Genomic DNA, 27,191 nt, shown 5'->3' on the forward strand with positions numbered 1-27,191 from the left:
CCGTTTGCAAAAACTCAAACATACCTTGGATATCATCACAACCACATTGTTTTATTGGTTGCTTGATATGAGGTATTAACATCGTAAAATTAGCACAGTTTTATTTCCCGCGAAATCTGACAGATCACATGACCTGCTTACGCGGATTGGATATAACACCTACCGTTTTCATCATGACATTGGCCTTCGGTTGTATCCGGAACGATTCGGGCGAAGCGACAGTGTCGCCAGCTATCCAAACGAGGAAGAACTAAAATTCCGGTCACAACCGCCTCGCTGGTCACACGCGTTTCTTTCCATTTCATTTTCATAAGACATTCCTTTCATTTGAGACTTGCAAGCCAAAAAATCATAGTAAGAGGATTTGACTGTATACAATGAGCACTGCCACTGTGGTAGAGAGTAATACACAAAACTACTACATGATGCCAATCATAGCAACAGATGACGTATGTCGCACTAAAGAGACAATTAGGGCCTATGTCACAACAAATCAAAAGCCAACTTAGCTTCGACCGTGCTGCCAGAGCTATAACAGAGACCATGTTGCCATCTTGCAACCAACAAAGGTTAGTTGAACAATGTTAAACTCTGGCGGGTATTGCAGTCACAATCAGCAGTCTGCATGGCGAGGCAGCGACTTGGTGTGTTCTACTGTGGACAATGAATCAGAATGGCTTGGATCAGATCTTCCAATCCTAGAAAGTGATCATCAAAGTCATCCAGCAGCATCTGAGGCAGACCCTCAATTTGTTTTGTCAAAAAAGAACTAAGACTCAAGGTGGAAGATTACCAAGGTAAGTTTATTTGAACAAATTTACAAGTATACACAATGTCCGAAGTTAGTTACTCCTAATGAAACCAATCTTTTCGTCAAGGCAAGTGCCAGCAGGATAAATTACAAGGACACAATCTGGCACATCTCTTTTAGGGCAGACTCTCTTGGACTAGATGAACTGCGACACACAATCATAGTCCATGCAGATCTTATATCACCCGAGTTGCAATCTGACCCATTAGATATTGCTCAGCCTCTTTTAGAAAAGGTGTTGGCATACACACAGCATCATACACTTAATGACTGCCGGGACACTCAAATCAGAGTGAATAGTGGGCAGTGTTATCTATGCCCTGTCTCCACAAGACAGCTTTCTAATAAGAGTTGAGTGTCAGAGTCAATATAAGGTTGATGCAGCCAGGCACTGGTGTAGAACATCATTAAGTCTCTATCATCAGTGTGAGCAATGTTCTCAATGATTGTACGACGAAGATCTAATTCCTTCTTGTACATCTTAGTCAGGTTTGTGGCAGTGTCATCTGCAAGGAAACACAACATCATTTTATTCTTTTTGTCATTTGCCAGTCACAAAAATCAGTTATGCTCGTTGCATTCAAGTTTAGAATGATCTAAAGCAAGGGTAGGCATCATTGGCCGATCCACAAGATCGATGTCAGAAACTCACATCGCATTTGTAATGGTTTCAATCCAAGACACATGATCAGACGACTGCCTTATGTGAAGCCTACCTCCCCCTTACAGCAGAGGATTCTTCTGGCACCTGTTTCGCCAACCCCGACTCTCACTGTTTTATTCTCCCTCTATGAACAAAAGTGATGGCAAAGCCTCGGAGGTCAAGATGACTTTCACTATCCATTGCATTTTATCGTCCAATTTTAAATCTCAACTCAATACCCAGTACATGTATTTTGAAATATATTAATTGGTGACCCTAATACCAACTGCTAAACTGCCCCAGAAAATAAGCCACCTGCTAAACCAGCGGCCTGACAGGCAAGATTAACGTTACGTGAAATCACCAATAGGGTGTTCTTCTATCCGAAGGTATATTTACTCTTGAACCAGGAATTCTTTTCTTTGCTAAAGACAACACAACCCAGTCCCCTGACTGTGCAAGTCCCGTGAAGATCACCAACTTGATGTTGACCCTCTACTGCCTATAGTCCCCCTTTAACAGCCAAAAGGCCTGTAGCCAGGTCCTGTTTATGGTCCTACTTACAGAACTGTTTGGTTTGCCAGGTGAGAAAGAGAGGATGTTGAGGTACAGCCTGTCCATTCTGATGCCATTCCAAGTCACACACCCCCTTCAGAGTGCGGCTGATACCTTCAAGCTTCCCAATTATCTTCTCCTACAAGTCAAAGAACGGTGAACCTATAAAGTATTAAGCAGTCCTACTATTTGTTGTAATCAATGCATCTTGACCAGAAGGTTCCGAGATCGCTAATCACGCAATAGTGAGGACGCCAGAGTTCGAGAGTTAGGAGCATGAACATGGTTTCTTTTTCCTCAGCATTCGCTCTAAAAAAATATGCTATTATTCCCTCCAAAAATTGGTGTCATTTTGCCCCCCACGCCAACCCTGCCCAAAAAGCTAGCTATGTTCCTGACTGTCCTCATGATGCAGTACATAATTTGCAATAGGAGTCTGAGAGGGAAATGGGGTTGAAATGTCAAATTGTCATCAAAAGAAACATTCTATCTTCATCGTACAGGCATTCACAGTCACAAACTGACATCTCATAAACTGCAAACTATTTTGACAAACTCACCAAAGTTTGAAAAACTTTCTCTAGTTTTTCGCACAGTGTTTGTAACTCTTCTACATGTAAGTGTGTGTCTAGCTCCAGCTCTGTCCTCTCGCCTTCATCTTTCAATCTGCATGAAACGTTAAAAGCGAAGGAAACATAAACTGGCAGCATATACAAGAATCACAAGAAAAAGTTTCCCAATAAGTTCCTGATCTTTCTCATTCCATTTGTTTCGAGTGTTCTATTTCCATAGATGGCTGAAGTACCAGGTTTTCAGGATTCTTGTCCTTGTTTTAGTGACGGCTCATCTTTCGATGGAAAGGGACATATTTCCTTGTACCAGCTCTTAGAAAGAAAAGTTCCAGCACAGGAGTTAAAGGTGTACCCTTTCCCTTCACTACCGTCAAAAATCTCTGGAAGAACTTTATATTAATTATAATAAGTGATAAAGCTGCTATGAAATGACGCTTTACTAACATATTCTTGAGCTTGATGTTTGCAATCAGACTGATGATTTCTTGTCCTTTGTTGCTGATTGAGTCCCACTTGTTGGTATAATTATGAAGGTCAGCACAGCTGTCTTTCACCTTCCGAGCCAATCCCGTCAAGTTGCCAGCCTGCTTTGGTGTCCGGCTCTGGGGAACTGCAAATATAGCAGTGTAGTGTAATGCACATGCACCAAAACTAGTAAAATACCTTCTGAAGCACAGGATCACACTTTTTAGTCTTTTAAACCATATCTGAAAAATTATTTTACTGAAATGTTTTTGTGGGATTCAATGTAGACGAATATTCTCCATTTTGATTTGGACATATTGATGAAAAGCTTACCCGGTGCATCAGTAAATCTGTTGGAGATATTTGGAGTTTCGGTTTGACCACGTTCTGATGAAACTCCCTTGCCAGATTTCTTTTTCTTTGCACTCATTGTTGCAATTCGTTCAATAAAGGACCATTCGAAAAATTCTGCAATGCATGGAGAACAGTCTGTATGGAAATTTAATTAAATTGAGGCATCTGAAAAGTTTGTTGCCATTGGTACCTAATTTAATTAGGTGCCCTAATATATGTGTCACTCTTTTTGTTGTGTGCAGGATTGATTGTCTGGCATCTTCTCTCAAAAATCACATGTGCTGGCCGTTTAAATTTTGCCGAAGTCACCCACACTCTGACCGAGGGTCGCTCACTACAGCCTGGGGCAAGACGAGGCGTCGATTCCAAAAAGAACGCCGTCACGAAAGCACCTTGCGCACTTGCAGTAGTTCATAGTTGTAATCGAACACAAAAAAAACGTACAGAAGAAATGTCGTACATATAAGCTAGATACTTCTACTTCTACACTATACCGGCTTGGCATGTTTGCCAGGGGTCCCAGTGCGTGGTGCCACGGTAATTCTTCGGGATTTACAGTGTGCAAATGCGCAAAAGAACTCCCATACCTTTATCATTTTGACCTAGGGATAGGCCTACGGGTCCTAGCCTAGGCCCTATAATATACCTTTTTAGCAATAAGCGCCATTTTTATTTTGATGACTTACCCGGTGGACGCTGTCGCTGGTGTGGACAGTTTGTTTTGGATGATCCGTGACCGGTTTTGGGTACAATCTCATCTAGGCCTAGTAGGCCTAAAGTCCTATCTCTATCTGCAGTGTAGCTAAATCAGTAAATGTGTGAATTATGCATTGCATGGTGTACATTTCATTTCAGTGTCGATATATGTCGAATGACCGATGTTTTGCGTCAGTGTTTGCAGATTTACAGCTTGAGATTGTTAGGACGGCAACAATATATCGTTGATTCAGAGTAGAAGACGGGTGAATAAGGTAGGAAATGACAAAAAAACCGACAAATTTCGATTTGGTTGGACTTCGTCGCCATCTTTTCTCTGGACATGTTCGCTACCTTGGGGGGAAACGACTGGGGGCGAAAAGGTCAGGGAGCGAAACAACCGCAATTCGTTCATCTTTCTTCCAATAGGGGGAATATAGGATAATGGAAAGAAAATCAAATGGCCGTGCAGAAGTTATTTTCGATTTTTCTCTTGGCTTCTTTGTCAATTTCTCCAAGTTATGCTCAAGTTGAGGGCATCTATTGTGGAAAAGAAAATTGCTACGATGGTAAGAATCAAATGTTTGTATGATTTGTGTACGATCGCAATACAGATACATAGGCTATACTTCAATAATTGGTGTTGCAGACTACCTACCGGTGCGGTACCACATCATCAGTCGTCACGACACACCAATATCAACATCTGGTGCAGGTTTTGTGTGTACAGTGCGTACAATATGTACACTAAAGTACATGGTTGTGTACAAATGTACACATTTTCGGCCTGTAGTTATGTGTTGAAGTAGTATACCTTATCAATCAATGATTTTACTAAGTCTAGAGGGGGTAGCCTATATACTATTATATAGGGCATGGCTATGGCTATGGCTTGTGACTAGTCGAATGAATCATCGACGTATATTGGCTGAGACAATCAGCTTCTTTGAAGTAGGCCTATTTTCTTTTATCGTCTTAAGTTTTAAGACTAGCTATGGCACCGAATTTGAAGACCGCCAAAACAAATCAAAAGCACACACTCAGTAAGAAGGCCTAAGCTGAGTTCGGACAATGTCGATGCCTAGACTAGAGATACGGCGCTTATTACTCCCTCATTTACCCTAGAATACCCTACAAATATTGCTAAGGGTAAATTGTTTAATGTAATCCTTGGTTCAAGGTGAAACGCATGACTGGACAGCGCCATAAGAAAACTTCTTCCAATTGTCTCTACAAATGTTCATTCACGTCCATTGATAGGCTATGACGAAACATGTTGTAGCCCGACTTGCCAGATGTTGCCCGTTCCAGCAAACCCATTTCAAAATCTCTGTGAACCTGGTACGCAGGGTCTAATGTGATGCAGTAGCGGCTCTCTTGGGACCTCTCAAACAACTAATTCAAGCCATTTCTAGAGGGTATATCCTGTTTTTAACCATCGACTAGTTTGTCAATGCCAATTGGCCATTGGCACTGCATCAATGCCATCATCCGTGTTATTGTTAATAACATTCATTGATTCCCTGTATCCTTTCCACTTTCAGTCCTGGGAATGACAAGAGATAACAGTAAGGTATGTATTGATGCACTCTATCGTTCAAACAACAGGTTGTTTTTTCCATAACAAATATGACAGCACAAGTGTCATAATAAGCATATTATCTTGGGCATAAAAAAATGCTGATAACTATTGTATCATTATGATGTTAAGTTCAGCAACTGACAGCCGAAAAGAGAGAAGAGCCGAGACAAGCTCATTTCTTCTACACCTTAGATAGTTTGTTGGATGTTAGACTAGCAGTGTGCCAACTGGAACTTACTTTGATGTTTTGAGGGGCCTAAGGTCTCCATTTACTCTGTCTCTGATATGAATACATAATAGTGATAGATGATAGTATCTCTCACATATCTGCTTCATTTCAGTCTGAAATCATGAAGGCTTACCGAAAACTTGCCAGGAAATGGCATCCTGATAGACATAAAACCGAGGAGGCCAAAAATGAAGCTGCTGCTAAATTCCAAACGATAGCGAATGCTTATGAGGTAAGAATAAAAAACATCTTATAAGTTAATGTCTATATTGACCAGGTATCCAGTGTAGTGACTACCGCATTGGATTTAGTGCAATAGACTATAGAGAGTTTCATGTCATTGAACATTTAGGGTTAATGGACAACTGTCTAAACATACCAAGATGGCACCAACCCAGCAAAATAATCGATACCGACAGAGAGCAGTTGCCAGTAATGGCAGGGTACATCCAGTCAAAGAAGTGACTCTGACTGTCTATGATTATGACAGTTATTTAAGGTCACAATGGACCATATGAATAAAAAGTAGCATTTTCTTGGAAGCAAATCCTTCAAGTTGAAGTACTGCCTCTACTTGAAGGATTTACTTCCAAGGAAATGCTAGATTTTATTCATATGGCCCCATCAAGAGCTTTCTTTCATGTCCACAATGCTATAGAATTAGCTTTGCATTTATAAAAGGGTATGTTACTATCCCGGTTAAGTACCAAAAGTCAATCATGGTGTAATGTAATAGTGTGGGAAACATCCATTGTATGACTTCACTGCTGATTCTAATGTGTAAATTGTAAAGGTCTTCAATAGTTTATTCAGAAATTGACACCTGCAAGAGCATGCAGTCATCACCAGCTGTTGAACAACATACATTTTTAATTATTAATGTTGTTAAGGAATTTATATGTGTTGCAATGAAAAATTGGTGACGTGGAATTGTATAAAATAATTAAAGGTGAACTGAATTTCTTCTGGAAATAGTTCTGAACCATGTACAGTTAAAACATAAAGTGATGATTTTGTGTAAAAAGAGGAATACAGAGGACTGATTTGGAGGTAGTTCTGAACCATGTACAGTTAATACATAAAGTGATGATTTTGTGTAAAAAGAGGAATACAGAGGACTGATTTGGAGGTAGTTTTGAACCATGTACAGTTAAAACATAAAGTGATGATTTTGTGTAAAAAGAGGAATACAGAGGACTGATTTGGAGGTGGATGGGTGTTTATCAAGCCATTATTAATTTAAATTAGAAAAAAATATTGAAAATAAAAGTCATCATCAATCAAGAATATTGCTAAAACATGACCCGTCTCATCCATCAACCTACGTGAATCAAAAAACTATTTGTTGCTGTGTCACATGTCTGCATGCATCGATGGGGATGAATGATAAGTACCATGAAACGTCATTGACGATATCTGGAGGCAAGTCAAGTACTGTTTGCTTTAAAACCTGATCTGATGGAATTAATAGTGATCTGTGTGTTTTGTCTCTCAAGGAGTGATCATGTGTCCTCAGCCTCAGGCATGCCATTTTCCACAAGGATTGACTTGCTTACTAATGCCCTTCTCTCCTCGGAGAGTATAGGCCCCCAACCAAATATTCTTGGAAGTGGTCAGAAGGGTAGTCAGCACACTATGTCCACTGAGTGCAATGGCCCCTTCACCAAAGACATTTTCTTCTCCAGGTGTTGATTTGTAGACTGTTCTGTTGTTGGTTCTAAAGGTCATCCAGTCTTCCAGCACACATTGCTGGTGGGCTTCAATATATGACCAGCTGGACTTGAACCATAATCGAATGGATTGATTTTCATCAGGCTCCTGAACATTCATGCATTCAGACACATTCAGTTGTATTGTTCTGGTATGTGCTAGGCCTACCACCTGTCTCAGGTTGAACTTTAGGTAGCACATGGTTGTGTTGCATGGCCATTAGGAGAAGTATTCATCTGAACACGTGGAAAGTGGCAAGCTCACTGCTGTCTCAACACATGGTCGTGTTGCATGGCCATTATTAGGAGAAGTATTCATCTGAACACGTGGAAAGTGGCAAGCTCACTGCTGTCTCAACACATGGTCGTGTTGCATGGCCATTAGGAGAAGTATTCATCTGAACACGTGGAAAGTGGCAAGCTCACTGCTGTCTCAACACATGGTCGTGTTGCATGGCCATTAGGAGAAGTATTCATCTGAACACGTGGAAAGTGGCAAGCTCACTGCTGTCTCAACACATGGTCGTGTTGCATGGCCATTAGGAGAAGTATTCATCTGAACACGTGGAAAGTGGCAAGCTCACTGCTGTCTCAACTTCTCTGCTGTCACTGCTGTCTCAAATTCTCTGCTAAATCGATCTGATGATATTGAAAACTTTGTTTTCGTATATGATTGTATCTGAGTTGCGACTGTATCAGGCACCTAGTATTATGTCTAGTTGGTCCCTGGGTGTTTTCTGCCTCTGCCGGGTCTAAATAAGTCTCATGCCAGGGACATTCATTCAGGTAACATTGGTGAAAATGACTTGACATACCCGATGAGGAGGGTGTTGTCCAGTCAAAAAGAAACAGAGCGGAGCAGAAACTATGATATTACAGGGGTAGGATGACAGGCAGCATTTCCTGATCAATGAAAGACATCAATGTCACCGTGGTCATCTCCATTCAAACAAGCTGTCAGTGTATTCTCGATCAGCGCCAGGATCATGATCGATATGACACGAATTGAAAAGTTTAATCAGCCTGGCAGTATCAATGGCTTTTTGTTTGAAACAAGATATGTTTATGCGCTGTTTAAATAAGATGTCAAATATTGCAGAGAGGTTTAGCTAAGGAGCCTAGTTTGCTCCTCCCAAGTGTCACCATATATTTGATGAGTGCATGTGATGATATGCCCAAGTTGACTTAGCTGAGTGGTGGTCTAGGAGATTATATTATTCTCTGGCCTGCAGTGCCAGGTAAAACCTTATCAATTGTTTGTTTTTTATGATGATAACCTGAGGCCAGAATGCAAAAAAGAGTCCCTTAATGGTTGGCCATATGCACCACCATTTTGGTTAGAACTCGAAATCCTAAAGCAATTAGAAGAACTTCTTCAAACCAAGGATGAGAATGAGTTGTTTGTTTTCCAAAGAACAGACTCCCAGCCTTGAACTTGGCATTCACTTCATTTTGAAAGACTTCTAATTCCTTTAGGATTTCAAATTGTAGCCAAAATGATAGTCCCTATTGCAAACCCTTAAGGTGGCTGCCATTGCACTGGAGGACACATTTTTGTTATGGCGACATTTCTGTCAATAATTTCTTTCTTCCGTATAGTCTTTGCACGCCAGTTCCTCAATGCACTTGAAAAATGTGTACAAAATGTGCATGTTTGCCAGCAGTAGGCAACATGTCGCATGCTCCAAAAGCAAGATTTTACTCCAAAATGTGTATGCATACCATGAAAACAAAAGAGTCAGGATAGCCAGTAACTCATTGATGTAATGCTGTCATCTCTTAATACCAGTATGTCCCGGATGGCTTTAGAAAGTTGTTTGATGTAGAGTTGAATCAAAAGAGCAGAATGTGTAGGTCTAATGCCAAAGTGGCAAGCCTTCAGTGGCGTTTATGACCTAGACATTTAAAGGTGTTTATCAGTTAAGGCATATGAGGAATGCGGACTGGCTCCTATTCTCTCTGGCCTATCATAGTATAAGTACTCCTCGAAATGTTTCTGATGTTTTTTAGATTCTTAAAGACCAAGACTCACGAAGTGAATATGATTACATGTTGGATAATCCTGGTAAGTAAGAGACCGAAACACTATGAAAATACAGGACACCCTCATGACTGACAAGTGGTGTCCTTATGGAGAGGTATCCTGATAGAGGGGTTAGTGTTAACCCATCTATCGTAAAGATAATCTACATTATTGTCTCTATGGAGACAAATTTGTGATGAGTACACTTGGAATGATCATTGATTTTTAAGCACAGTATATATAGCTGCTCAAATTCTGTAGCTGTTCTATGTTTCTATCAAGAATGGCCTGTAAAAATCTCATGACTTGAAGTAAACATTTCCTTAGGGAGCTTTGCAGTAGGAAATAGTTTGGTTGTTGCTCGATATTTAATTTGGCTTATGGAGGGTCAAAACGGGAAAATAACTAAAAGACGCTTTTTGCCTGAGATTTGATGGCATTTAGTAATGGGCAACCGGTCCCTGGAAAAGGCTATAATTTGGTTGTTGTTTTGTTTGCAGAGGAGATGTATCTCCATTATTACTACTACTATCGTCGGCGGATGGCTCCGAAAGTGGATGTCAGAATTGTGGTTGCAGTTACAATATCTATCATATCAGTTATACAGGTAATCAGAGACAAAGATAGCTGATGACCTGATCCTGGGCCATCGGTGCTATTCTATATCATTATGCTTTCAACCTCAGAGACAGACTGTGAATGTAAAGGAGAAATCAGAAGCCTCCTCCCAAACTAAACTTAACTGTTGTCTGTGTTTCTATTGTGTCATCATTTTCAAGTCAAACGTGGCCACAGACAGAGGTAACTTGATACGTTTGACCCCTCTCAGTGGTTATTTGGCTCCTTCAATTAGAGCTTTCAGTTGAAGTGACGGACGTATGCCTGCATTTCAGCCCCATATCTTATGCCATCCTTGCTAGATTCTGTAGTGGTAGATGATCATGAAACATGCTTGGTCGTTTCAGTATTATGGTGCTTGGAACAATTATCATTCTGCTATATCCTACTTGATGACTGTTCCCAAGTATCGGATGCGTGCGATGGAAATAGCAAAAGAGGAAGGATTATTAGGCAATAATAAAAAGAAAGTTGGAGGAAAAAAGATATCCAAGGTAAGAATCGATTAGAAAGAAAAAAGCTATTGCACTTATAGCATACTAATAGAGATTCACTTTTTTGGCACAAATTTCCAAAATGTGTTGGTTGCAATGGTTGTGCCAACACAAACAGCACCCTATGGCCTAGTGGTGCATATTTTGGCTGTGATTGTACTTCAAACATCATAAATATGCAACATTACATGTATAACCCACATTTTTCTGTACACAGAGGGTGAGATTCTGGCAAATACCCTTGTCATGTAATCTGTGTTTTACCTTGCAGGAGGAGCAAAAAGAAAAAGATGAAGCAACCATTAGAAAAATAGTAGAAAACAATATGGATATTAGGTATGGAGAGTGCCATGGCTTGATAATGGTTAGGGCACTGGCTTCATAATCAGGAGTTTTAAGTTGGACACTCAAGAGGACAGGATCCGTTGGTGCCTGTGGTAGAGCAAACATAAGTGCCAGAAGTGAGGGGTTGGTCTCCCCTCCTTGGCGGAAGTTCTTGGGAATAATGGTCAACATGCTGACTGCTTTAGTGGCTGATGAAAGAGACCCATTTTTTCATACTTACTTTTTAATCCCGCCATGCAGACTGATTCTGATATCGCTTCACTAATCAGGTATTTAGATATTTGTGTCATTTTACTTTCAGGGGAGGCTACAGCAAACCAAGTATCGTAAACATCCTCTGGTTCCAAATGTTATTCTTCCCATATTATATAGTTTGTTATATCGCCTGGTGGTGTCGCTGGGTGTGGAAGTTCTGGATACTCAAACACGAGTATGGAGATGAGGAAAAACATTATATCATCAGAAAATATATGGGTCTGGGCCAGTCCCAGTGGGAGGTAAGCCGAGACATATCATGGACTCATAGGGCCGGTGGTGGTCTTGTAGTTTTGGGGTGTTAGACTCACAATCTAAACTGTGTAGGTAGATACCCAACTCCGAGTATTTTCTTGATGGCAGCTTTATTTACAGTCCGGAAAGGCATGTGGCTGTGTAGATGCTGTGGCAACAGGGAATTAGCGTATACATTTATGTGCTTTTTGTTTCAGGCGTTGGATGAATCTGATAAGTTGTCTTTCATGAAACGAGAGCTCTGGCTGAAGGAACATTTTGTGGAGTGGAAGATCGAGAAAGATGAAGAGCAGAAAGCCAAGTTAGCGGAAAGTTCAAAATACAAGAGTTATCGACGCTATATGAAACAAGGTGGACCAGGGCAGATGACATTTGGGCCGGAGTAAAGTCATGAGCAGTCATCCAACTTGCCTGTCTCCCACACTGCTCTTCATATTGGCTATTGGAATAATGGCCTGTTTCCAAAAAAGCGGTTTTCCATGCATTTTGCCGCATGAGCTGGTCTCTCTGGTCAGGTCAAGTACATGTAGCTGAGCCAATAAATTACATCAAAAATCAATGTTCACCTTAGGAAACTGAAATCGGCACTGTTTTGGCAAGAGCCATTAATATAAATTCCAAAAGTGAAACAGGAAAAGGCTGCGGATGTTCAAACAATTATAAGTCATCAATATGTATCTTGTGGAATACGTTTTACCAAAAGGATTGAAAACGTTTCCAACAAATTTCAATATCAAAATTTTACAACCAAATATTGAGTTAAATTGAGGGTTGTGTATCAAAAATGCCATGTCTCGATGTGTTGGGTGGTGCTATTCATTGTGAATATCTTGTTTTGAGCTACTATGATGATTCAATCTGCACGAATGGGACTAGACCATATCAAAGTTGTGATCAAGTCGAGCACTTTCAGATCTGCTGAGAAACGACAGCTTCCTTTTCCAGTATGTGGAACTAATGTGCTTATAAAATCCATCGAAACCATGAAAATTTATCAGTCGGTTATTGAAATATCATACTCGAATTTTGAATTTCAATTCGGGAACCATACTGATCAACACTTCCTGTTGATTTGTAAAAAAACAACAAATTTTCAGAAATGTTCCCAACTCCATTGCATTGTTGGGTGAGTTGTCAAAGAGAATATCGCTACATTCATGTAGAATGGGATTCATAAACTTCTATTTCATCTCCAGAAGTAAAACTCTTTAGTACTGATTTTATTTATGATTCATTTAATACTTGTTTGGGTTTGTGGACAGCATGTTGTTTTATTTGAAGTTGTTTTATGTTCTATAGGTTTAGAAACACCTTCTAATGTTTATTTATGACTCAAAAAGTCAGTTTTATTCGTGAGGCTCCGGTACAATCCAGCTTCGCATGCTATGGGTACCAATTAGAGGCATATGTCCAAGTGCTATTGGTTTATAATTCAGAGAGACCATCGACATCATACATGAAGCCTCATCATCTCGTCACTTTGGAAACCAGGGGATCATTGTGATGTCACTTGGCAATATGATTAGCCAGGTTGGGCATTATGAGAGGTCATGTTATTGGCTAGTAGAAGGTTTGGCCTCTCAGTTTAGGATTATGAGAGGTCATGTTATTGGCTAGTAGAAGGTTTGGCCTCTCAGTTTAGGATTATGAGAGGTCATGTTATTGGCTAGTAGAAGGTTTGGCCTCTCAGTTTAGGATTATGAGAGGTCATGTTATTGGCTAGTAGAAGGTTTGGCCTCTCAGTTTAGGATTATGAGAGGTCATGTTATTGGCTAGTAGAAGGTTTGGCCTCTCAGTTGAGGATTATGAGAGGTCATGTTATTGGCTAGTAGAAGGTTTGGCCTCTCAGTTTAGGATTATGAGAGGTCATGTTATTGGCTAGTAGAAGGTTTGGCCTCTCAGTTTAGGATTATGAGAGGTCATGTTATTGGCTAGTAGAAGGTTTGGCCTCTCAGTTGAGGATTATGAGAGGTCATGTTATTGGCTAGTAGAAGGTTTGGCCTCTCAGTTTAGGATTATGAGAGGTCATGTTATTGGCTAGTAGAAGGTTTGGCCTCTCAGTTTAGGATTATGAGAGGTCATGTTATTGGCTAGTAGAAGGTTTGGCCTCTCAGTTTAGGATTATGAGAGGTCATGTTATTGGCTAGTAGAAGGTTTGGCCTCTCAGTTTAGGACCAGGTTATCTTTAACCATTCAAAAGTTTCGGTTAAAATATGTTAATTTTGTAGATTCTAATTTTCATCATGTCATCCAAATCATTCCATTTCGTTCATTTTGTTTCATTTTGGGTGAATACTGGTATTCCTTTTCTTTTCGATTTCAATGGATAGTAGGAGGTGTTGGTGACGGCTAGACGACCCTGTCCACGGGCTGCTCTAGCTTCACATTTATTGGGACCCACTTATTTTGACACCAAGGTTGAGCTTGATGAAGTGATCTGATGTACATGTTATGCCATACTTATTTGTTTAAAATGAGAGCGTTCATAGTTTGAGGACATTCAGTTGTCTTTTCATCAGACTTGAAGCAATGTGCTGCAGATTACATAAGAAGCTGTCTCAACTGGTGGAAACATTAGGTTTTTGAGTTTATATGTTGGATCAATTTCTCTTCATTGTGAGCATTGACACGCACACTGACTGAATTAGGTCTTGACATAACAGATACCAAGTGAGGGGGGGAGGGGGGTGGCTGAAATCACATGAGGAGGAGCATGAGGAGCAAGAGTGAAAAGTTTTTCATATCTGGAATGTTGAAGATGCCATTTCGCAGCATTTCAGATGCAAAATATCCGGCTAATACACTCCTAAGCAGAGCCTCCCATACTAACAGGAAGTAAATTCCAACGGCCCTATTCTTTGTTGTATAGGATGGACTAGTACACATATTAATGCCGTCGGGTATAGCCCGTTGTAAAATAGTTCATTCGAAATGAAATACCCTTTGTTACAATAGAATGTGATGAATGGACTCTACCTCCGGGAGACATAGCTTGCTCGTTTGTACCCTGTGTGACATAACATGCCGCGATTTTAATCTATCCTCTGTACCAGCCCCCCTGAAGCTCCTTGGTTTTCTGAACTATAGGCACCAGGTGTCGTTCGGTTCAGCTGTTTTGACTAAACCATTATTTATGATTTTGTGAGAGTATGGTTCAAATGGAAGCCTTTTCACTACACATGCTACATCCATATCAACAACCTTGGTTTTCGGCCTATTGAGAAAAAAGTTGCTGAAGCGCCATTTTTTTGCAAGGATATTAGAAACTGAATGTCAATGTGGAATAGTTTTGATCTCCATTATATCCATCATGATGTGCTGACATGTGTCTGGTGTTCATCCAGCAGATCCAGTGTGTATGTAGTCCAGTGTTGGCGGTGGTATATCTCATAGTTTCCATTTAAACCAACTTTGCAAAAAAACAATATTGGAAGTTGTTTTAAACTTGTATTTTTCTGTCCATTAAGTGGCAAATAAAAATATTATATTTCAATATATGTTGCTTTCTTGTCATTACTTGCCTTGCACTCACATTGATAAGGTCCTGAGTGACAGGCTGCGGACATGGTGTGTGTGGCGTAGTAATTATTACAGTTCCATGTACAGTGGAACCCCAGTCAGCAACCACCCCTGTAACACGACCACCCCGCTATGACGACCAAGAATCGCTGGTCCCGAATGGTTTCCTCTCTAATTACCATTACAAGGCCCCCGGTAACACGACCACTCCGGTACCCAGCCAGACCACGACCACTGGATTGGGCAGTCCCAATGACCAAATTCACCCCTCTAACCCGACCAAAGGGCCTAATTGCCGTACTCGGTCGCGACCGCGTCTCTAATTAACCCGCCAATTAACATCTCGGCACACAGCTCTCTTGATTATCATAACACCACGGACAGTGGCTATCCTGACATGAGGAAACCAGCCCTGTAAAATATTTAGTCGCCCTCCAACTTCAAGCACCCCGCTGATACTACACGCAGTGATGATCCGGCATATTTACCTTATCTACCTAATGGCCAGCGTAACCAGTGATAACACTCAAGTCATGATCACATGATGATGAACCTGGCCCTTACTGTCATGAGGCAAAATTAGAAGTAATTTGGTCGACTACAAAGCAACCAGGATGTGATAGCAAGATCGGTTATGTAACAACATATGATGACCTCAGCCTTTGGTCGGGCAACTCAGCAGGTTACCTGGCTCAGATAAGAGCTAAAGTCAATAAACTATTCCTCAGAAACTCTCCCCTCATCAAATATCCATCCCCCCCCCCCCCGGCATCTAAGGCATTTTCCATTAGTTGGTGGGGGATGGTTAGGAGATAATTTTTACAGGGCTGGTTTCCTCATGAGAATCCATATGAAAACTTTTGTACAGGCAGTTACTATCAGTTGAAAACTAATGAACTGCGTTTTACTAACGTTTTTTGAATCAACTTATCACTGTGTTTTTTCATCATTCAGCCCTGTCTGTGTTAGACATGCTGGGTACCGACAGCAAAAAATCAAGTGATTTGCATTAAGTCAGGCAGCGTTTTTTCACTGAACCCATTGGAACATTCTAAAATGTGGAATGATAACTGAAAAGACGAATGCTGCCATGATTTCTGTTAAGGAATTGATTGCGGCAAATTTGTCTTGCTCCAGATGAAAATTTTTTTCGAGTCCAAATATTTTTTTACTTGTTTTTTTTCTGCTCAAAATTAAGAAACATCATCAGCATTATGGCTGCAAGAAACTGTATGCTGCAGCGACATCACACATCTGCAATCAGTTGCCCTCCTATTAGTCCTCGGCCACCTGGCCAAGAGACATTCCCACAGACAATGGAGTTGTCTGCAGTACAGATCAGGGCTCCAGGTCCAGCCTGTTTGTGGTCAGCGTGTGTTGTGCCCAGTTGGTTTGCGCAGTGCTGTCCTTGTCCAGGTTAGAAGTATTTCTTCCCACTGAGCAAGGACATCGCCAAACAAAGACCACCTTTGGCAACCTTTGTGGTTCTTCATTGCACATCATAAAATGTTGTGGTACCCAAGAGGCTCCTTGGCCAGCATTGCCGAACAAAAAGTGCATCACCAAATCACTGCATCTTTTACCAAGTGTCCTAATGAGTACAGTCCCATCATAGAGTAAGTGCAGAGCAGCATCTGAGGTTGTGGGTGCATGTCACCGGATCAAGGAGAGTTCCATTGAAATCATTCAGTCTACCAACTTGAAGCAAAATGAAACGACAAGAATGTTATATTATTTTGAATATCTATATATTAGTGACTTTACAATGAACAAATTGTTGCTCCACATCCATAACACCTTCCATCTAATAAATATTACCCGACACCATACAACTGTGATCACATCAATATGACAATCATTCACCACCTCGGTTGTCAAGCATCAAGAAAGGTATGGCTACATCGGAGAACCTGTCAGAAAACCCTTTCCACTATCTGATTCCATGCAGGAATAGGGGAAGTATAGATGAATAAAGGACTAGTCCTCCAGTCATGCTAAATTTAATCATCAATAGAGGATGCTGGGACATAGTCATATGATTGTCACCTTCAAGGTTCAACTCACAAAATGCAGACAAAGTTTTACAAATAAATTAAATTAAAAATCCCAGCTCAGCTCTCCATCAACAAAAAACAACTTAATAGGCCACTTAATGCCAAAAAAGATGAGCATCCAATGAAAGCATTACTCACTCAACACATGCAACACGGTCTTCATTCATTCAATTTTGTCACAAAAAGATTTCACCACAAAAGATTATGATAGCCACAGATTTTGGCTATAAACCGGTCAAGTATTTGACATTAAATGTGACAATATTCTCAGGATCTTCAGTGATAAAGATGTAACATGACTCGTTTAATTCGACACATGCCAGTTCATACAATTAATCGTGAGTAATATACAATGACTATTTGCCCAACTTTATTGGGTTTTACTCCATGTGATCAAATTCACAGACTAAGATAGAACAACAAATCTACATAGAATAAAGACTCAAGTTTACATGTACATACATGTATGACCAGAGACAAGTTTTACTCCTCTTTATTCAACCTGCTCCACTCCAAGGATGAAAAGAGAGTAACATGCTGGCCAGGCAAACCTTTCTTTATATTTCACGTGGGCAGAACCTAAATGCAGATGAGCACAAAGAAATGGCCATTGATTCATCATGCACGCCATAATCAAGTATAGGTGGAGGCTGATCAAAGACAGGAACATGGAATTTGTCCATCAGCTTATCAGGGCAATCAATAGCCCAATTTGGTGAGGAAATGATGCCAAATGTCTCACAATCTTGAAAGTCTCTTCGTGATATCATCATGCTATGTTATCTCTTTGTCTTCTTTGCATTCTTCATCATCGCCACCTTCCGTTTGGCCATCAGCTCCTCCTGTCTCATGTCCTCCAAATCTTCCTGTTTCCCGAGACGAGTGCTGAAAAATATCAAAGATACACTTCCAACTCCTAGCATTTCAAAGTGGTAACTAAAAGGTAGATGTATATGCCTGGTACGTACATCATGTGCTGGACCCAGGCATGGGATAGCCTTACTACATGTACTATCAGGGACAAGAAAGTAGGAGACAAGAATGGGTGATCTTGTGGAGACTGGGACAATGATAATCATTAAGTGAACATGAAATGAGGCCTGTCAGATTGTATTATTAGCTCACCTCCTTGCCTCCTCCTTCATCTGACTAGCAAAGTTGGTCTCCATGTTGTCAATGTCATCAATGCGCTCATTGCGGAATCTGAAAAAATCAGCAGGCTAGATTGAAGGCCAAAAATCAACATGATCAGACAATACTTTAGAAATCTTTCTGAGGGGTACAGCCAGCTTGGTACTGCAATAACATAGAGTTCTCTCTCCAAGGAGGACTTCCCTCCAATTAGAAGAAACATATGTCACACACTTCCACCACTTGTAAGAAAAAGGCCTCAACATCAGGATGCAATATGTCTGTTTTCAACAAATTCTGTCACTTCTTGCAGTATAATACCTCCCGACTCACTTCATGTATTTGAAGTGTCGAGTCATTAGCATCACTAACTTTCTGTCACTTCTTGCAGTATAATACCTCCCGACTCACTTCATGTATTTGAAGTGTCGAGTCATTAGCATCACTAACTTTCTGTCACTTCTTGCAGTATAATACCTCCCGACTCACTTCATGTATTTGAAGTGTCGAGTCATTAGCATCACTAACTTTCTGTCACTTCTTGCAGTATAATACCTCCCGACTCACTTCATGTATTTGAAGTGTCGAGTCATTAGCATCACTAACTTTCTGTCACTTCTTGCAGTATAATACCTCCCGACTCACTTCATGTATTTGAAGTGTCGAGTCATTAGCATCACTAACTTTCTGTCACTTCTTGCAGTATAATACCTCCCGACTCACTTCATGTATTTGAAGTGTCGAGTCATTAGCATCACTAACTTTCTTCTACAGAATTAAACTGATTCTCTAGAATTTAGAATACACTCCATGCTCTTTCTCTATTTGCCAGTCGACAGTAGCCATCAACCTGCGATTTGGTCAGTCGACAGTAGCCATCAACCTGCGATTTGGTCAGTCGACAGTAGCCATCTATCTGCGATTTGGCCAGTCGACAGTAGCCATCAACCTGCGATTTGGTCAGTCGACAGTAGCCATCAACCTGCGATTTGGCCAGTCGACAGTAGCCATCAATCTGCGATTTGGTCAGTCGACAGTAGCCATCAACCTGCGATTTGGTCAGTATTTAACTCTCACACTCAAACTACTTACTTTCGTTTATCATAACCGAATATTTCTCTGATATATTTCGAGACTCCTGCTTGCCCCTCCACTGGTCCGTCATCAATAAAGTTATCCAAGTCATCACTGTAGTCATCCTCGTAATCATCTTCAAATATCTCCTCATCGTCGTATTTTCTTTTCACTGGAATGAAACAAATATATGCATCAACCCACAATTCGTTGATGATTTCACCAAGTGACAAATCAGCAAATTTTTCATTTTGAGAAAACTCCATTCAAAGATTCCGTATAGTTTGAATGACTCATGAAACAGTATGCACGAAATGCATGATTAGAGGGTAAAGCGTTATAGAATTGACATGGCTTTGAATACCACCATGATAATTAGTGTGTAAATAGACATGGCTAGTACAACTCAGATGGCGCTGATATCTAAATTTCACAAAAAATAGCAGACTAGCCACTTCGTGAAATCATCGATGAATTGATACGTAGTTGATAAATGAAGAGTCGCATCACAACAGAAAGACAGCGTCTTCTATCAAGTTAAGTCAGCTAAAAATTCCACCAACCAAGTACAAGTACCAGTTCTCTCCATCAATGAATGTCAGAAACAAGTGGCATTCTTTCACATAACACCAGTCTCCAAATGATAAGCAGGTTAGTGTTTTGCACAAGGGCCTACATTGTAGTAGGATTCTCCTGGTTTCCCAACCATTAGGCTACCGGTTACTAATACTCCCAAACCATTAGGCTACCGGTTACTAATACTCCCAAACCATTAGGCTACCGGTTACCAATACTCCCAACCATTAGGCTACCGGTTACCAATACTCCCAAACCCTTAGGCTACCGGTTACCAATACTCCCAAACCATTAGGCTACCGGTTACTAATACTCCCAAACCATTAGGCTACCAGTTACTAATACTCCCAAACTTACCTGGTCGATTTTTGTTCATCTTTTTATAGATCCTGTCCCAGGCTGAGAGATGTTGTTCTGGTTCGTCCTCAGAGTCACTCTTTTGTTTGCTGGATGCCGGGCGACAGATGAGAACATTCTCGCGTGTTTCAGCATACTTTTTCTGCGGCAACTGCACAGGTCTCCCACCACTAGGTGGGGCAGTTTTAACACCAGGACGGGACAGAGATGGTTTTGATGATGCACCATTTGTTTTTACTTTAAGAATAGCACCATTGCCCTTTGGCTCCACCTTGTTGGACGGCATCTCTCTTGCTCGAGAGATTTGTGATTTGACAGTGTCTGTACTAATAGGAACTGAACCTTTTTTTGAAGCAGCCGAACTATACTTCTCTTGGTATTCCTTAGTCTGCTTTCTAGCGAGACGGTCCTTTTCTTCCTGGGTCATGGGACGGTCTTCTGGCACTTTGTGCCAATCCTTCTCAGCACCACTCACACTCCCCACACCTTTATCTTTATTCTGAGCAAGTTTTAAAATGTCTTGAAATGACATAGGAGCCTTTGCCCTAGATTGGTGGGCCCTTTTGACCATCTTCGTTTTACCCTTTGAAGCAAGGGTTTTTTCTCGTTGCCTCTCTTGCTCCCTTTTTTGAATCAAGCGTTTGGCATTATCTGTAATCCTCTCCTTTCTATGACTATCCCGACTCTCTTTTGCCGTACTCGCCAAATGGTTTCCATCCTTTGATCCCTTTTCTTTAAAAGTTGTAAATAAACTTGGTTTTTCCTTAGCTGCACTTTTATGAGAGTTTCTGGCTGACGGATGGATTAGTTTTGTAGTGATCTTAGTGCTCACCCTCAATTCGGATTCAGATTTTCCATCAGCTTTCATACCACCTTGAGAGATTTTTGGAATCTTTATATGTTCTGGTTTCCTTTTTTCTGGTGTGTGCAACTGAATACCATTAGCACCCTTTGCATGCTTCTTTGAGTTGACATACTGCTGCATATACTCTTGGCATTTTTCAGCCTTCTTTTTCTCTGCGAATTCTGGAAAAATAGATATAATGAGTAACTGGAAACTGAAAACACTCAAAAACTCTTGGCAATACGACAGGGAACACCTCACCAAAACACACTGTTACAAGTCGCGGATAACGCTGAATACATCTGCACTGCGGACGAATTGGACCGACCTCGTCCTGTCTCCAGGTACCACTTCCAATAGCTATTTGACTAGCTCCGCTGACCTTTTCAGCGGAGCTAAAAAGATAACAAGAAAAAGAAGGAAAATGACCGCGTGCGAGATCCCGTACAAGATGGAGATTTTCTTCACCCCTCATAATGTGTTAAAATTCCATGTCACCTGGTATGCTATTATTACCTGCTGACCTTTACCATTTGAAGGATTATGATTCGGTAACAGAAAACTGCCCGAGAGTTTGGAATCCTAAACGCCAATTGGCTAATCCTCCAGCCCCACGAATTCCCGCTATTTGAGGCAGTTTCAATAGCCAGACACAACTGTGGTTAACTGACCAGAACATCAACCCTTTTGAAAGGCAGCTATTAAGGGGAGCGCACACGCCTTGTGCATCCATTCTAATTCATTATATGGGCTACTGGGAACAAGGTTTGAGGACGGACATAGTCCCTCAAACTCTTATACCTTTCGTCATTGCCATAGGTTGCAATAGGTCTACTATAAACTGGTCCTTGTGATCAGAAAATATGACAAGATCTTATTTGGAATGTTTGACTGTAACTATTTTCAACATTGGGTGTTTACTGTGTAGCTTACCTTTGTGTTTTTGTTCCTTCTCCTTTTTCTCAAGGAATGCTCTAACTGCTGCCGACTGTACACCAACTAGTTTCTTCTTCACTTCCCTGCTTGGAGGAGGAACCGATGTATCATATCTCTTACCGACTGTAACAACCTGCAGTTGAAGAATCAACACTTTTTTATACATATATCAGGGGAAGTGGGTTTCAACATTGTTTGGCTTTGGGAAAGAACCGTTCTGACAAACAGATCACTAGGTTACATTAAAAATGGGTTAGGTACATTTCTTGTTCGTTGCAAATATGACTTTCATTCCTGGATACCCATTAGAAGAAGCCTTTGACTTAGAGAGCCCCAACAAACCAGGGAACAATGAAAGATTGTGTTGTGGTTGCAACCAACATGTACTTTTGTTTGTTGTGCCTACAAGGTTTGTTTCTGGCTCTGAATGGCCATTGCCCACTGTCACTGGGACGATCAGCACCAATCAATGGCGATCCAAAGCAACATGATCATATCAATAGTTATATCGGAAATTGTACTGTCCAAGTCATGTAAGAAAAACATAAGAAGAATTGCAATTGCTTTGGCGCGCCACACCAACCAGCACACTCAGTCAACATTGAGTCGTTGATGCACACAAACACAGACTTTTTGAGCTCTTTGAGCTTTTTGAGCGAATCACCGGAAGATGCTGTCCAGCTGGGCTTAAGTCATGTAAGTATGAATTTGATGGGTTTTTCAAGCAGTTATCTGGACAAGAGACATTTTCATGACAAACCAATATTATTTATTATCAAATGAAAAATCATATTGTGATATTGTAACATATTTTCCCCAAAATTTCCACACAAAAAAGGTGGGTTGCATCATGTGAGGAAGGGCAGAAGGATGCAGGCCAAACAAATGCATGCTGTTTTGGAAATCTAAATGAAGTTACGTCAAGAACACAATTTTACCCTCCTCATCCTTGGAGATAGTGCGAAGCGTTACGCAATCATATAGCCATGTCATGAGAAGATTGTGCATCATATATCACAATTTTTTTATGGGCATTAACGTCATGGGCGTATGGCAATACATAGCGCATCAGAACCTTACTAAAAAAATGTACCATTGGCTAAGGTCCTGTAAGGTATTTGTAGGGTATTCTATGGTAAATGAAGGAGTAACTTGGTCCTCCCTCATTTACCCTACAATATCGCGCAACGTTAGACGCAAGTATACTTGTGTTTGATGTAATGAGAAGCGTTACGACAGAAGTCAAATGATCAGCGATCCTGTTTGGTCAAATGGAGCTGGTGGTATAATTGTGGGCGGGTCATTAAATGAATTGGTCAATCGTTGCTCATGTCTCTGGTGCAGAAGATCTGTTCTCTTCCACGGGATCCTACAGTATAGGCACAATGAACAAAAGAACATGTGGTGTGCGACAATGTCCAGGCGGTCTTTTGTTTGTTGCTTCTTTGTTGTGGCCAGTAGTGGCTTCCTCCGCCTCGTGTAAGGGCCTCCGATTTATACGAGACTTAAGTGGTTTGGCCAAGATGTTTCGGCGGTACATTTTTGAGTATAGTCTCACGAATATCGGACATATGACCTTCCAAGAAAACGCTGCGTTGTACTCGCATCCAAATGGAGCATATTTGGCGGGAGCATTACAGGACAAATCCAGTATGTGCGAGACTACTCAAAACATACATATAACATAGTATACCGCCACAACTTCTGGGCCAACTTCTTAAGTCTCGTATTGCACTGTAGGCCTAGTGACAGCGTCATAGAGCCTACGCCCGAGAGTGATGTCCCTAAAAACTTATGATTATATCTGTATAGTGTATAGGCCTACTGACATGACCGAGTCTGATGTAGCCATGACATGATGACACATCATACATAAAGAAAATTATAAAAAATTTGTGTTCATTTCAAACCCAATATCATCAGATAAACCTACGCTTTTTTCAACATTTTGTTGCTTTTTTGAGGCGAGGGATAGAAGCTTTCTGAAGTCCATCGCTGGGTTTCGTCACGAAAGCATCAGTAAAATCGGCAAAGGGTAAAACTTGATCAGATCAGCATTTTCGCGATTTGTTACATCTTTCATCCAATCCAACATATCCAAGGGGTCACGCTGATACTTCGTCCCCAAAGCCAAAGGACGGAGTGCGAGGTGCCGATTGCGAATGATTGGTTGCCGAAACAATGGCCTGATTGGTGGGCTAGCCTTGTGACGTCAAACTATTTTTACACCGAGGGGTTTTCCTGTTTTTCAACATGGACGATTTGAGTCTCATTTTTAGCTCACCTCTTAGCAGAGGTGAGCTTATCCCATACCGTGGCGTCCGTCGTCCGTCGTCGTCGTCGTCGTCGTCGTCGTCGTCGTCGTCGTCGTCGTCGTCGTCGTCGTCGTCGTCGTCGTCGTCGTCGTCGTCGTCGTCGTCGGCGTCGTCGTCGTCGTCGTCGTCGTCCGTCGTCCGTTAGCAGGGCACGTTTCGTAACTGTTAGAGCTATTGAGTTGAAACTTGGTACACATGTACCCTTATGTAATGACACCTTGGAGACCAAGTTTCGGTCCGATTCGTTTCATGGTTTGGCCACCAGGGGGCCAAACGTTAAAAGTGAAAATATGCAATATCTCCCTTAATAGTAGTTGGGAAATTTTGAAAACAATATGGTAGGTACTTCTAGCAAAGGTGCATCATATATCCTCCGGGTTTTTGATTTGACCTCCTTTTCAAGGTCACAGAGGTCAAATGGTGTAAATTGGCCGTTAGGATGTAACGATGGCACGTTTCTAAACTGCAATGACTATTGATACCAAATTTGGTACACATTTACCCCTTAGTCAGGTGATCTCAGGGACCGAAGTTTGGTCCAATATGATTCACCACTTGACCACCAGGGGGCAAAATCCAAAAACCTTAAAAATGTGATTATTCCTTAACTTCTTGCCCGATTGCCACCAATTTGATATCATGGGTACATCTAACCACCATACAGTATATGTCACACAGGTTTTTAATTTGACCTTCTTGTCAAGGTCACATAGGTCAAATGGCGTAAATTCGCCGTCAGGCCGTAACTATGGCACGTTTCTTAACTGCAATGACTGTTGATCACAAATTAAGGACACATGTACCCCTTGGTCAGGTGATCTCAGGTACCGAAGTTTGGTGCGATCTGATTTGCCGTTTGGCCTCCAGGGAGGGGGCCAAATCCTAAATTCTTCAAAATGCCATTATTCCCAGTAATGACTTGCCCGATTGGCACCAATTTTATATCATAGGTACATCTAATTCTAACAACCATTCAATGTGTCACCCGGGTCTTCTTTGATTTGACCTACTTTTCAAGGTCACAGAGGTCGAATGTACTGTAAATTGGCCATTTTGGGGAAATTGTAATTGCTTGGACCTACATCAAACCTAACACTACATGACACAATACCATGCTCTTTATCCATCTTAACTCCACATGAGGTGAGCACAATGGCCCTGGCCATTTCATTTTATTCATGCGCGGCCAAGACCTAACCGTAGTTCCTAAAAGATCATTGATCATTGGTCTTCACAGTACGCAAGTGTTGATTTAGCAGTTGTTTTGGCAAAGACATGTTTTTTGGAGTTTCTGAAACTTAAAACGCTACTCAATACGCGGCTAACAAGAAACTACGCACTTTACTGGTGTTGCCGACGTATGCGTACACTGAACTTGGAATGTGCGTCGGCCCCGCGTTGAAATGCCGTCCAGTGCCAATTTGTGCAAAATTCAACATATCTCAAAAGTTCAATGGTTGACCCTTCTTTTTTTTTTGATTTTGTGTGAAGTGTAAGCAACCAAGTTAAAACACTGTCTTTCACGGGAAAATAGTCACTGTAAGAATTATTCATGTAGAAATGTATAATATTTGGGGTTTTCCGTGATTGTCCAGCCCAATTGGCAATATTGCCATTTGGGATGGTGAACAGAGCTAGGAGAAAATGCGACGCTTATGATTTACATGTACATTGTATTTAAAGAAATAAAATGCCCGATTTAACATCCTGCAGAATCAGGGGAATCGGGCACTTGCAGTGATATACGACACAAATGGGTTGTCCTCATGCAATCACTTTGGAAACGCATTTTAAAATAGATGTTACGTCCTGTTAATGTGGCACGTCATCATCGCGTACATTTGAGGAAAAAAGTTTCCATGTGCAGAGGGATCTTTTGCGATTTTATGAGCCTCGCATCTGTGCCATTTGAAGCTGGTCTCAATCCCCAGTTTGGCCTCAATATGTAACATACCTTCCATCTGCCAGTCGAGGTTGGGCGTAGTTGTGCGAGTGTCAATTATGCTCGTCCAAATTCTAGGCCATATAGCGAAAAAATAGCCGAGATGAACCCATTTTTTTCACATCAAATAAAGAAACTAGATGCATTTGGCTATCTTTCGGTGGTAATGGCCTTCCCAAATCACTCATTTTGAACCAATTGGGGCCCGTTTGAAGATCGCACACATCATGCCATTTCTTGGTCAATTATTTACCATTTTCAGGATCCAATTGGTGTCAAAGTTGGCGCCACCTATCGGTGCACTTATGAATCAAATGCTGTGAAAATGCTGTAGATATCTTTTCTGGATTCATACGAACCCAGAAATGTATAGATTATGGTGCCTGTGATGTATGATTAGGCCTTAGGAGGAACTGAACGACCACCTCGTGTCGGTTGCCCGGGGCCTATTAGACGCTGCCCTTGACACTGTCCTCCGCACTGTGTTGTACGTGCCACCTATACTGATTCCGGGCGTTCGAGTACTACCGAGGATGGTTCGAATCGGCAGTTGGTATTTTCGAGGATACATTGGAGCAAAAAAGTATTAGGGTCGGACCATGACTTTTCCGATATCCTAAGCTTCAGGCTTTTTATACTCCTACGTCATATCGAGAGGTGGTGGATATTGAAAACCACTGGTGCCTAGATGCCATATAGCGAAAAAATAGTCGAGATGACCCCATGTTTTCACATCAAATAAGGAAACTAGATGCATTTGGCTATCTGAAGGTGGTAATGGCACCTCAGTGCAACCTCAATGTGCTCATGACGTGCCTCATGACGTGACGAGAGCAA

At 41.2% G+C, this 27,191-nt stretch overlaps 3 protein-coding genes across 3 annotated transcripts; 1 reads left to right on the forward strand and 2 right to left on the reverse strand.

Moving 5' to 3' along the window:
• Nucleotides 1-784: 784 nt before the first annotated feature.
• LOC135492257 (cyclin-dependent kinase 2-interacting protein-like) lies at nucleotides 785-4,440 on the reverse strand. The gene is made up of 6 exons (XM_064778604.1): nucleotides 4,087-4,440; nucleotides 3,380-3,514; nucleotides 3,026-3,191; nucleotides 2,570-2,675; nucleotides 2,019-2,148; nucleotides 785-1,317 (listed from the first exon to the last, which is right to left on the reverse strand). The coding sequence occupies exons 2-6, from the start codon at nucleotides 3,474-3,476 to the stop codon at nucleotides 1,121-1,123; spliced, it is 696 nt and encodes a 231-aa protein (XP_064634674.1). The 5' UTR covers nucleotides 3,477-3,514; nucleotides 4,087-4,440; the 3' UTR covers nucleotides 785-1,120.
• Nucleotides 4,441-4,517: 77 nt separating this feature from the next.
• On the forward strand, nucleotides 4,518-15,099 carry LOC135492504 (dnaJ homolog subfamily C member 25 homolog). The gene is made up of 9 exons (XM_064779018.1): nucleotides 4,518-4,665; nucleotides 5,641-5,669; nucleotides 6,020-6,139; nucleotides 9,627-9,681; nucleotides 10,140-10,246; nucleotides 10,605-10,751; nucleotides 11,023-11,087; nucleotides 11,398-11,593; nucleotides 11,804-15,099. Exons 1-9 carry the CDS (start codon nucleotides 4,557-4,559, stop codon nucleotides 11,990-11,992), a joined length of 1,017 nt encoding a protein of 338 aa, XP_064635088.1. The 5' UTR covers nucleotides 4,518-4,556; the 3' UTR covers nucleotides 11,993-15,099.
• Nucleotides 15,100-16,864: 1,765 nt separating this feature from the next.
• LOC135492246 (protein SPT2 homolog) lies at nucleotides 16,865-24,193 on the reverse strand. The gene is made up of 6 exons (XM_064778580.1): nucleotides 24,031-24,193; nucleotides 22,095-22,230; nucleotides 20,318-21,343; nucleotides 19,403-19,556; nucleotides 18,305-18,382; nucleotides 16,865-18,064 (listed from the first exon to the last, which is right to left on the reverse strand). The coding sequence occupies exons 1-6, from the start codon at nucleotides 24,088-24,090 to the stop codon at nucleotides 17,959-17,961; spliced, it is 1,560 nt and encodes a 519-aa protein (XP_064634650.1). The 5' UTR covers nucleotides 24,091-24,193; the 3' UTR covers nucleotides 16,865-17,958.
• Between the last annotated feature and the right edge of the window lie 2,998 nt (nucleotides 24,194-27,191).

Source organism: Lineus longissimus, chromosome 8, assembly GCF_910592395.1.
Source record: "Lineus longissimus chromosome 8, tnLinLong1.2, whole genome shotgun sequence".
NCBI classification, from domain to species: Eukaryota; Metazoa; Nemertea; class Pilidiophora; order Heteronemertea; family Lineidae; genus Lineus; species Lineus longissimus.

What these genes read in the sequence shown, in the direction of transcription:
- LOC135492257 (XM_064778604.1), bottom strand. Translation starts at nt 3,476, where the DNA reads ATGAGTGCAAAGAAAAAGAAATCTGGCAAGGGAGTTTCATCAGAACGT. An exon ending in AGAAAGTTTTTCAAACTTTG is followed by an intron (nt 2,149 to 2,569) that starts GTGAGTTTGTCA and finishes TTTGACTTGTAG; the next exon opens with GAGAAGATAATTGGGAAGCT. An exon ending in CTGGCAAACCAAACAGTTCT is followed by an intron (nt 1,318 to 2,018) that starts GTAAGTAGGACC and finishes GTTTCCTTGCAG; the next exon opens with ATGACACTGCCACAAACCTG.
- LOC135492246 (XM_064778580.1), bottom strand. Translation starts at nt 24,090, where the DNA reads ATGGACTTCAGAAAGCTTCTATCCCTCGCCTCAAAAAAGCAACAAAAT. An exon ending in TTCGGTTATGATAAACGAAA is followed by an intron (nt 18,383 to 19,402) that starts GTAAGTAGTTTG and finishes TGATTTTTTCAG; the next exon opens with ATTCCGCAATGAGCGCATTG. An exon ending in ATGAAGGAGGAGGCAAGGAG is followed by an intron (nt 18,065 to 18,304) that starts GTGAGCTAATAA and finishes GATATTTTTCAG; the next exon opens with CACTCGTCTCGGGAAACAGG.
- LOC135492504 (XM_064779018.1), top strand. Translation starts at nt 4,557, where the DNA reads ATGGCCGTGCAGAAGTTATTTTCGATTTTTCTCTTGGCTTCTTTGTCA. An exon ending in CGATAGCGAATGCTTATGAG is followed by an intron (nt 6,140 to 9,626) that starts GTAAGAATAAAA and finishes GATGTTTTTTAG; the next exon opens with ATTCTTAAAGACCAAGACTC. An exon ending in TGGGCCAGTCCCAGTGGGAG is followed by an intron (nt 11,594 to 11,803) that starts GTAAGCCGAGAC and finishes TTTTTGTTTCAG; the next exon opens with GCGTTGGATGAATCTGATAA.